The sequence below is a fragment of the Dendrobium catenatum genome, unplaced genomic scaffold (assembly GCF_001605985.2).
Source record: "Dendrobium catenatum unplaced genomic scaffold, ASM160598v2 fragScaff_scaffold_390, whole genome shotgun sequence".
In the NCBI taxonomy this organism is placed as follows: Eukaryota; Viridiplantae; Streptophyta; class Magnoliopsida; order Asparagales; family Orchidaceae; genus Dendrobium; species Dendrobium catenatum.
In genome coordinates, this window is record NW_021318852.1 from 1,278,421 (window position 1) to 1,290,584 (window position 12,164).

Genomic DNA, 12,164 nt, shown 5'->3' on the forward strand with positions numbered 1-12,164 from the left:
CGGCAATGTTTATCGTAGGGGAGGAGCTCCGGAAGAAAGGTAAGGATGAAGAATATGTCTGCTTATATGTTTATGTGATTTCAAACTTTATTGTTATAGTGGCTCTTTCAAAATATTTTGGAGATTTATTTAGGGAATTGATAGATTTAGGAATTAGATACTTGACTTACCGTCCGACCTCTGTTCCCACCTCGCCTACGCGAGCTCACCGGGCCGGGTCGTGACATTGTTATGGGTTCAAAATTCAAGGTAAAATGAGGACAGAATATCTATTGGTGTTTTTAGTCTCAAGGTTTTTAAGGTAGTCGGTTTATGAGATATGTGGCAATCAGAAGGGCTACTTTTAGTAGGATTTGGGCACATTGTGGTGGAATAGAAGTGTATGGGTTGAGGCAAGAAGATGACCATATTTTCTTTATGCAACTCTATTTTGTTTTGGGATGTGAGTGCAGGAAGAATCATGAATGATACATTCCATTTGAAAGTAGGAGGGTAGGATTTGGTTAAGTAATCTTTGGCATTGTTGAAATAATTTTTATTTTTATTTTTATCCCGAATTGGTTCTGGATCATAGTGTGAAAAATGGAGAGGATAATGCTAGCATTAGATTTATTTTTGTGAAGAAAGATCCAAGAGACTCGAGTGTAGTTGTTAATGAAGGATACAAACTATCGAGCCCCTGAAATGTTAGAGATTTTTTAGGGTCCCTAGATATCATTATGAATAAGATATAATGGAGTATGACATCTCTCTTTTTTGTTTGAAAAAAAATTCGTTTATGATTGGCTAACTCATATGTTTCACAATAAAAGGATTATTTTCCCAACTCATAAAAAAGTTTTGGATACATGCTTTTTAAGACATCAAAAGATGAATGTCCTAATGTAAAATGATAAAGTCAAATAGTAGATTTTTTATAAAATAGAGATAACATAGAACCACCATTATTAAATATATCGTAGGTTTTGATAAAATAGAGATAACATAGACTGGGATGGGTTGATTTATCGTAGTGTTAGTTTGTGATGTCCCTTTTTGTCCACTTATTTGATTTCACTTTTTACTTGGGGCTTTCCATGTAACTTCTATTAGGTCTCCTTTGTATGTCTTGATTTTTATAATAGCTACACCAAATGGAGTCTTTGTCTTTAGGTTTTGAAGAATCCTTGCATCTTTTCTTTTATATCGTCTCTTTAGTTGTCACCATTACTGAACCTTCAACAACTTTTGGTTCTAGCATTATCATCGTTGGCTTTCCTCAGCACGAATAAGAGAAATTTTCTCATTTAGTGAAGACATCTCCACTTTGCCGAGGATTTGAACTCTAACATGGTCAAACACCGCGTTTAATCTTGTAAGAAAGTCATATATTCTATTTTTCTCCATAAAGCTTTTTAGGATAGCAATATCTTCTGGACACTTGGTCTCTATACATCTATAATGATCAAGCTGTTACAACGAGCCTTAAAAAAGTGGCATATTCAATCACGGTCTTGCTTCCTTGCTTTGCGTTTCCCACATTGACCTAAATTTTGAAGACTTGAGTAGCATCTTGAGCTTTTGAGAATGTTTGTTGGTGACTTCCCATATGTCCGTTGCAGTAGTATGAACATGAAAGTATCACTAATTTTTGGAGTCATGGAATTTCATAACCATGACATAATCATGGAGTCCGCTTCATTCCATGCTAAAAAATTAGGATCTCCTTCTTTTGGTCCTATCTCAAGGAGACGATTCATATTTCCTTTCCCTTTCAAGTATGCCTTCATAAATTGATACCACTTCAAATAATTCTTCCCATTTAAGTGATAGAAGGTTATGTATTTTGGAGGTATTCTTTTCCTTGGTGCACCATAGTGTCTTTCATTTGGTTAAAGCTTCAGGAGGAATTTGCTTCAGACATTACAACGATCAAGAATAACGATGAAGGCGCTATATCAAGCAGGGTAGAAATGAATGTTGCATTTGTTATAGATAGGATAACAACAAGGGAAGGTTGGCAATGAAGATATTTCAGTAGGGAAAAAACTAGAATTTTGTTAATGACATTGAAGGCTCTGATATCATGTTAAATTCAGAGAATTGGAGATGGAAAAAGGCTTAGTTTTATTGCACAACATTATCTCTATTTATAGATCTATGTAAGATATCTTAATATGAAAACAAATAATTACAGAATAATACATAATTGTCCTAATATAATCCTTTCTAAATACGTCACCCAAATATGGAAGGAGATTGGCGTGATCCAGGTAAGCCTCCCACGAATCCCCATGCTGGCCATGGGATCAAGGGCCAAACGATGGCTAAGATTTAACAAGGTGAGAGCCTTCCACGAATCACCTTGCTGCCTTTGGGATAAAAGGGCAAAGGGACTGTTGGGATTTAACAAGGTGAGCCTCCCTTGGATCGCCATGCTGGCCATGCGATCAAAGGGCAAAGGGATGGCTGGGGTTCAACAATAACTTATATTTAGATTGCATCCCTCGATTAACCTATAAGACTAAGGGTATGTAGATATTGTTATTGTCATCCATGGAGAGGAAAATTGTGGTTTTGTTCATAGGAAAAAACAAAAAAGGGAAGTAATGTGATGATGGGTGATGAAGGTTGCAACAATGGGATCAATTTGAGGCAATGCAGCGATGAAAGCTATAACAATGGGAAATATTTGCAGCAATGCTACGACGAAGGTTGTAGTTATGGAAAAATAGGGGAAAATGAAGATAGTGTGGTAATGAAGAATTAGGATTGTGGTAATGGATAGATGAAGGTTGGAAATATAAAGAGAAAAAAAAAAACCCAGGACATGATACCATGATAATAATTAGAGTGAATTTATTTTGTATTTCATTCTAATATGTGTATAGTATTTATATAACCTAGGAGAGCTTATAATAAAAAGCATATAAAATTAGGGAATAATAATTACAATAGTCCACAAATTGATTTGTAGGTAGAATAATAATTACAAAATAATTGTCATAGTCCAGGGATCAATAAAGTGACAACAGAAGATGAAGGAAATTGAGTGGAAGTTTGGGGAGTGTGGGTCCGAATTAGTGGAAGTTATGAATGGGTTGACATAAATGAATTCAATAAATGAAAATGGTAATTCTATTGAACTTTTATATTATTTATTTAAAAAAAACATAAAATAATTATTACCTTATCTTATTTTCATTCGAATCATATCTAAATGATGTTGGAAATATTCAAGCTACATATTTTTTTCATTCATATGTGGAACTACACCTGCAATCTTGTTCTTTTTTTTGAATATATAAAGAAATCATTTTGGTAAAAATATTACATCTTGTGTTTCTTTAAAATGATTGGTTAGAAAATAGAAAGAATTATTGTAAACTAAAGGGTCACTGATTGTTTAATAATCATAGTTTAAAATAAGTTTCTTTCTATAAAAATTCTAAAAAGATAAAACGCTGTTGAAATTTATTATTATTTTTTAATTATATAATTCATTATTTGGAGAAATAATCATCGTTATGTATGAAAATTTAAGAATGAATGGTCTAGGCCTTATGCTTCTTTGTAGTAGAATAGGTTAATTCTTTGAATTTTTTAATCAATCTAACTTTTTGTTGTGTGCCATCATTAACATTTAATTGTTAGTGAATAGGGAAATGGAGTATGATGGTATTGTTCTAGAGTCTTGGTCAAGGTGGGCGCGATATGGTGTCCTGCATGATCCAGAGATGCGTAAGATGGTAAATTCTATACTACATTTGTATGTTGGTATTCTGCCAGTTCAATTAATTATCTTTTTTGCACTTTTGATAATCTATATAATATATAAAGTTGCAATGAGAAAGAAAATTTTCATTTGAATTTTTCAAATAAACAGTGAGGGAGTTTCATTTCAAAAAGTGGCTCTCGTCTAATTTTGTAATTTTTTTATGTAAGCATGAGAGATCCATTTTAAAATGAAGCTCTTGCCTAATTTTGAATTTTTGAATAAACTATATATTTGGCTACAATGAGAAAGAAAATCTCTCATTTGAAGATTTTAAAACCTATAAATAAAGAGAGATCTTCATTTTTAAATTGGACTCACTTTAAAATAAAAAGATTTCTATTATTCTAAAAGGGAGAATCAGTAGACATATGCTGAAGAATTTATTAAATTTTTCAAGGATTCTAGTGCACAAGCTTTCCCAGGAAAACCGAGCAACTTGAAAGGAAAATCATAAGCCATAATTTGAATATTTGAATTCAGATCTTTGTTATATTTAATGATAATTAAAGGAAAAAAAAGGGCAATACCATGGATTAATGAAGTTGATGAAGCAATTTTGGTAACTTTTTGGACAGATGCATACAGATGGACAACAAATGAAGTAATTTGGAAGATTTGTGAACCCTTTAGTTTTTGCTAGACTTAATAGCATCCATTAGTCTCCGCAAGTTGAATGTTGAGGCTCTCAAAACTTGCTGTAGTGAGTTTCTTTAGTGAGCATATCAGTTTTGTGTAAATTTGAAGGAATGTAAACATGTTGACCAGTATTATCATCAATTCTTTTTTTTTTTTTGATGAAATAATGATCAATCTTGACATGTTTGGTTCAATCATAAAGGACTGGGTTCTTTGCAATATTGGTGGTAGCTTTATTATTGAGGAAAAGTTGAAAATACTCCCTTGACTATTGATATGTGGCCAATTTAGTCCCAGAGTATGATATTTCTCCAATTTAGTCATTTAACTAAACAAAATTTATCCCAAACAATCCCTTAGGCAAAAATAGATGAATTGCGATACAAAATTGATCCCAATTTAGTCCATAATTTTACAAAATTGATCTCAATTTAATTTCCGAGGGGATATCTAGGATCAATTTTATATGGTCGATGACCTAAATTAGTAAAATGTGATACTCTAGATTAAATTGGCCTCATATGAATATTCAAAGAACTATTTTAGTCATTACTTCCTTTGTTATAACACAATATTTTCATTGGAATGCTTGATGATCTCTTCAATTCTTATAATATTCTCTCTACTTCATAGATTCCATGTGACATAGCCCTGAATCTCACTTGAACATTGCTTTGTTCCACAAGAGCTTGTTTCTTCTCAATGTGATTAAGTTTCCTATTCATGCATGCAATATCCAATAGTTGTTCTTCTGCTAGTAGCCCAGTCTGCATCAATAACTGCTTCCACATTATTATTGGGAGATTTCCTAAAATAAAGTCCTTTCTTATGATTTTGGTTCATATATTAAATGATTCTAAAACAATCCCCATATGCATTTTGGTGGGATTAATCATGAATCTTTGGGACATGCTAATCCGACGGTGGACGTTAATCAAAGGAAGAGACGAAGATCGATATCCGAGATCCCTCCTTTTTATCTTAGTTTATTAATTGTATTTTTGATTTAATTATGCATTTTCCGTTTTTACCCTTACTTAAGGGTCTTATCTTATGTAAGTCTAAGGGGCAAAGTTGTCTTTTAGTTTATTTTAAGGCCTATATATAGAGGCTCTTGCTCTTATATTAGACTGATGGATTAATAAAAAAATTATTTCTATACTTTGTTCTTGAGAGCTATGGGAGTTCTTAGGAGAGTGGATCCCTATGTGAGGGCAATGAAATACCTACTAGCCGCAGGATGTGTCTGGGCTCGTGATTGAGTCCCTAGGTGAGGGCATCGCATTACCCGTCAGCCATAGAATGTGTCCAGACTCACGGTTTATCTTCTTTCCCTATCTTCTTTCCTCTATCTTTTCTCCCCTTATTTTAACTTTCGGCCACCACCTTCCCCTTCTCTTTACCGCCGGCTTCAATCCCAACTCCACTACAATTTTTCGTTTCTCCTCCCGACACCCCCACCCCAACCACCAGCTAGTTAGCCTTGAACCCCACCGCCACCTAACCTTAACCAAGATCCTACCCGCCAACCTCCGACTTGTTTCCAAAATTTTCCCTAGCCCTTACTCCTTTCCTAATATATATTGTGTTATATTTGGAAGGATTATCAATCCAAGTTTTCAAATTCAAATTTGAAATCTTTCTTAATTTATGATAAGTTGAATTTGTAAAGTTTTCAATTCCTCAATCAATCTCCCATTAGAATTAAATTAAAAACAGATTGTTAAATCACATCTTTAATTTAATTGGTCTATTTTGGAAACTCTTGAATTATTTTCCCTCCCACTCTCTTCTGGAAATCGCTTGCCCCCCTTTTCATGCACAAGTTTGAAATTTCAAATTCAATAGCCTATTCATTACCTTCCTAAATTAATCTTTTGTTAAGTTGGAAAATGATGTAGGCAAGGGGGGGGGACTCATGTGCCAAATTTTTTGCTGCGGGTTGCCTCTCCGTTTGGATTTGGCTGTGTTTTGGGGGATGTTATGTTCCAGCTCACTAATGCTTGAGTTGTTGTTTTTTCAACTCATTATTTTGGGAAGTTCTCCTACTTTTTAGCTCATTATGTGGAGTGGATTCTTGCTCTTTCTCCTTGCCCTTCGGTATGCCCCACCTGGCTCCTTTTCCCGTGGATGGTTCCTTCCCCTTCGCTTCCTATTCTGGTTCCCTGTGGTGCCCGTTCTTGTCTCTCGTGGCTGCCTTTTCGGTTCCCTGTATGGCTCTTGGGGTGTTGCTTCTGGACCGCCCCTTGGCCTTCTATTTTTCCCTATTTTGATTAGTTCAGTTGGAGATATTTTGGGATATTTGGCTGCCTCATTTCTTCTATAAATATATGATGTTTTATAGTTTAAGAGAGAGAGAGTTATGAGCTGATTTTTGGAACAAAATCTGAGTGTTTTTTTTTTCGGAAAAACTTGCGAGCTTGTTCCGTTCTTCTTCTTCTTGGGAAGGCTTGCGAGCTTGTCCTCTCTTTCGTCTCGGGCTTCTTATCTCATTCTTCTCTCCGCAAGTGATCACTCCATCTGTATCTTTCTTCTCAATGAATGCAAGCTCCTTTATGAGTTATTTTTATTGTCTATTGTAAGGTTTAGATTGTGTCTTTCTATTTTTATGAGTTTAAAGTGTTATTATGTCCTTTATTTCAAGTTATGAGGAACTTGTTTGTTTCTTTTTGTGACCAAGGGTCTCCTACTTGTTTGGGGAGCTTTTGGTTGCATCAATTTGGTACCAGAGCCTATATTAGGATTTTCCTAGGTTGTTTGTATTGTCTTTAGGTGTTTAAAAAATGGAAAACCATAAAAAATTGAACAAGTTGTGGGTGAAAATTAGCCAGAAGATCCTGAAATCCAAATCCCTTTGGACAGATGGATTCTATCGGAAGGTAGTTCTACCGATCCGTTACAAAATGAATTATACAAACTACAGATGAAGATGCTTATGTTTACGGAACAATACATGAAAAAAGCGACTTCTGTCGGACTAATTCAAGCAAGAAAAGGAAATTATCCTGAATAAGTATGCGGCCGAGATTCAAGAATTGGATTCAGTGTCTTTCTCTCGTCAAAAAAATTCTTATACATCCTCATCAGGTGATGAGCTTTTTCAATCGGGGAAGAACCTGATGTAGGCAAGGGGGGGGGGGGGCATCTCATATGCCAAACTCTTTGGCTGCTGGTGGTTCTCGGTTTGGGCTTGGTTGTTCGGTTTTTGTTGTGGGAGCTGCTATTCTCCTGTCATTAATGTTGAGCTGCTGTTTTCAGCTCATAAATTGAAGATTCATTCCCCCTCTTTATGGCCCTTCGTTTTCCCCCCTGGCTCCTTTTTTCCCGTGGCTGGTTCCTTCCCCCCTTGGCTGTCTGTTCTGGTTCCCCTGGCTGCCCGTTCCTTCCCCCTTGATTATTTTGATTAGCCATTTGTGTTTTTAAGAAAAGACACACACCAACCTAGGATATGTTAACCTGGCTCTGATACCAAACTTGATGTGGACAACTAGATAGAAAAAAGCCAAGAGAGGAGAACACCAAGACTAGTAGAACATTTCTCGATTCAAAACATAGAATGCCAATATCAAACAAACCTCAAAACAAACAAAAGTCAAACAAACGAAAACTAAATTAAAAATAAAAATGACTACCCTCAAAACAACCGACTAGAAGTTTCCTCACATGCAATGAAATTGTATGTAATATAAAAGATGTGCTAAAGGGCATGGAAACCAAGGGTCCACCACAGCTACAAGGGCCAACGTCCACCAAAACTCCTTCGGCAAATGCTACCAAATCAGGCAACCAACCGCCGGCTAGCTCAGCTTTGAACCCCAACGCCACCTAACCTTAACTTAGATCCTAGCAGCCGGCCTCCCCTAGCCTTGTTTCCAAAATTTGCCGTAACCCTTACTCATTTCCTAATATAGATTGTGTTAGATTTGGAAGGATTATTAATCCAAGTTTGAAATCAAATTCAAATTTGAAATCTTTTCTAATTTAGGATAAGTTATATTTGGAAAGTTTTCAATTCCGCAATTTATCTCCTATTAGAATTAAATAAAAAACAATTTGTTAAATAACATCTTTAATTTAATTGGTTCTATTTAGGAAACACCTTTGAATTATTTTCCCTCCCACTCTCTCCTTGAAACTGCCTACGCCCCTCTTTATGCACAAGTTTGAAATTTCAAATTCAAAATGACCTCTTCATTACCTTCCTAAATTAATCTTTTGTTAACTTGTAAAGTTTCTAATTTGAATTTCAAATATTTTTTCTAATCAATAGATCTAATTTAGGAAGCCCCTCGATTCCCTCCAAATATGAATTTAATTTCAGATTTAACTACCCCATCACATTTAATGCTATGGTTCACAAAAATCTATTTTGGGCATCTTTCATCCCTCCTTTGGTCGCCCCCTCCCCTCTATCCTAATGATTTCCTTTGTAATTAAAAGCCCCAATTAAGGAGATAATTATTTCCTCTCTTCCCTCCGTTCTTTCTTGTTAAAATTTCAAATTCAAATCCATTAATTAAGGAAAATATGAGATGGAATTTTAGATCTTTAATTTTTAGTACCCCCTTCATTCTACATCAGTTTGGTATCAGAGACAGGTTACCCGGGGTGCAGACTCGACAGAGTCGAGCTCTTTTCCACCCCGGGAGAATGATGTGGACATCCGACGGTGGACGTTAATCAAAGGAAGAGATGAAGATCGACGACCGAGATCCCTCTATTTTATCTTAGTTTATTAATTGTATTTTTGATTTAATTATGCATTTTTCATTTTTACCCTTGAGGGTCTTATCTTATATAAGCTCAAGGGAAAAAGTTATCTTTTAGTTTATTTTAAGGCCTATATATAGAGGCCCTTGCTCTTGTATTAGATAATGATGGATTAATAAAAAAAAATTGTTTCTACACTTTTTTCTTGAGAGCTATGGGAGTTCTTAGGAGAGTGGAAGTCCCTATGTGAGGGCAATGAAATACCCACCAGCTGTAGGATGTGTTCTGGCTAGTGATTGAAGTCCCTAGGTGAGGGCAACGCATCACCCATCAGCCGCAGGATGTGTCCGGACTCACATTTTATCTTCTTTCCCTATTTCCTTCCCTCTCTCTTTTCTCCCCTAATTCCAACTCTCGGCCACCACCTTCCCCTTCTCTCTACCTTCGTCTCCAATCCCCTTTCAACTACTAGCTTTCATTTCTCCTCCTCACACCCCCACCCCAACCACCGGCTAGCTCAGCTTTGAACCCCACCGCCACCTAACCTTAATCTAGATCCTAGCCGCCGGCCTCCCCTAGCCTTGTTTCCAAAATTTTCCGTAGCCCTTACTCCTTTCCTAATATTGATTGTGTTAGTTTTGGAAGGATTATTAATCTAAGTTTGAAATCAAATTCAAATTTGAATTCTTTCCTAATTTAGTATAAGTTATATTTGGAAAGTTTTCAATTCCTCAATCAATCTCCCATTAGAATTAAATTAAAAAAAGATTGTTAAATCACATCTTTAATTTAATTGATTCTATTTAGGAAAACCCCTTTGAATTATTTTCCCTCCCACTCTCCTTGAAACTGCCTGCCGCCCCCCTCTTCATGCACAAGTTTGAAATTTCAAATTCAAAATAGTCTCTTCATTACCATTCTAAATTAATCTTTTGTTAACTTGGAAAGTTTCTAATTTGAATCAAAACTAATTTGAATTTCAAATCCTTTTTCTGGTCAATTGATCTAATTTAGGAAGCCCCTCCAATCCCTCTAAATCTAAAATTAATTTCATATTTAATTATCCCATCACATTTAATGCTATAGTCCACACAGATCGAATTTAGACATCTTTCCTCCCTCCTCCTTTTGCCCCCCCCAACCCATGATTTTCTTCCTAATTAAAGGCCCCAATTAAAGAGAGAATTATTTCCTCTCTTCCTTCCCTTCATTCTTGTTTGAATTTTAAATTCAAATCCATTAATTAAGGCAAAATCTGAGATGAAATTTTAGATCTTTAATTTTTATTACCCCCTCCATTCTACATCATGGGGGAACATTCATATTGTCTTTTTCAAGGTCAATATCAAAAAATATTATTAATATTAAGTTGATGTTGGGTTCTGTGCAGGTTTATCATATGGGACAGTAGCGCTTGAATGAAGTTAAGTCTAGCAATTAGGGCAAATGTCTTATCATAATTTATCCCGTAATACTAGGTGAAATCTTTGGCTACAAAATTGAATCTATTTACACTTTCGTAAGTGTTATGTTTAATGGAATAAATCTGCATACATTTGACTGCTTTCTTTCAGTTTAGAAGTTCAATTATTTGCTAGGTGTGAGTTTTTTCATTGCTACACACTTTTATTATGGTTACCCAAAAGCTTCCTAATTGTTGTTTGGAATTTAAATGCCTATTAATGATTTAACCATGGTATGATAGGTAAAAACTTAACTTAATATATGACACAAAGTTGCTAAAATGATGCTAGGTACAAGATGTAACACATTTCTTGACTAGAATAAGTTGTTCAAAATGACGTAAAGTTGGTTTAGTTTTTTCTTTACTGATGTGAAGTTGAGAGGGCTGTAGATTTAGTTTAGAATTCTAATTAAATGCAAGAGGTGCTCGGATTTTTGTACCCTCTTTGATTTTTGGCTTTCTTAAGCAAACATTTATTTCCTTGACGATGATATTATGTATGGATTCTTATTTTGAGTTGAGCAAATTTTTGTTGGTGGTGAGGGAAGAAATAGATCAATATGAGGCTTGGTTTTCCAAATATGATATTTCTGTCTTAGAAAATTCATGTCTCAGCTCTGTTGATAGAGTTTGGGTATTTCGAATCAAATTTCCAGAAGACAAATTAGATTATAATTAAGGCACCATCTAAAAAAATTTCTCTCATTTTGTGATAACTTTATAATTTGATTCTTGTTTTTATTTCAGATGTTGAGAGAGAACATTCTATTAAGATTAATCATTAAATAGACACTAGATAGTAGATACTTAACATATAGTAACAACAATTTAGTTTTAAGGTTGAAGGCGAAATTTGTATGTATAAGTTAGCCAAGCATAGAGATACGAGAAGGATTTAGTTTAAGTGAAGCGCATCAAGGATGAAAATCAAAAAGTATTTTTATTAGAAAAGGATATTTAACAAAGGTGGTTGAGATATTTTGATAGGCTTTTCAATCAAGATTGTGAGAATACCATTGATTTTTGTGACCTTAGCATCCTAAATGGAAATATATATTTTTGATTTTATCGGCGTATTAGTAAAACCAAAGTTAGAGAGGCTTTGATGTAAGCAAAACAACGCAAATCCGAAAGAAGAAACAAAAGAAACTGAAAAGAGATTTCAAAACACACCTTAATTACTTAGCAAATCTTTTGGAGAACAAAATAGACAAAATAGAACTTCCAAAATCAATTTAGGAACCACTGACATCCAAACAAACCAAGAACAAAAGAAAGCTGACAAAAGAACAAAATAAAATTAAAAAAAAAACACTATCCTCAGAACATCCTGCAAGAGGATTCCTCACATGTATCGAAAGTAGGATAATAAGCAAAATAAGGTTTAAGAAAGCAAACCAACGGTCTACCACGGTAAAAGGGGTCCAACGTCCTTTAACTCCTCCAGCAAATGTCTCCAAAACTGCCCACAGAACTTGCCAACGAAACCAGAAGAAAGATACAGGTGGAGTGGAACTTGCGTAGAGAAGAAGGAGGTTAGAAGACCGAGAAGAAAGAGGAGAAGCTCGCAAGCTTTCCTAGGGGAGAAGGAGAATG

The 12,164-nt window shown here is 35.0% G+C and overlaps 1 protein-coding gene across 2 annotated transcripts in view; it reads left to right on the forward strand.

Annotated features, from left to right (window-relative positions):
* The window catches only part of LOC110092563 (chitinase domain-containing protein 1), a gene marked incomplete at its 5' end in the record, with an annotated part of 89,752 nt that overhangs the window by 36,026 nt on the left and 41,562 nt on the right, over positions 1-12,164 (forward strand). For both annotated transcript variants that reach the window (XM_020817162.2, XM_028693966.1), the window contains 1 exon segment: positions 3,641-3,728. In XM_020817162.2, the coding sequence (XP_020672821.1) occupies positions 3,641-3,728 (88 nt within the window).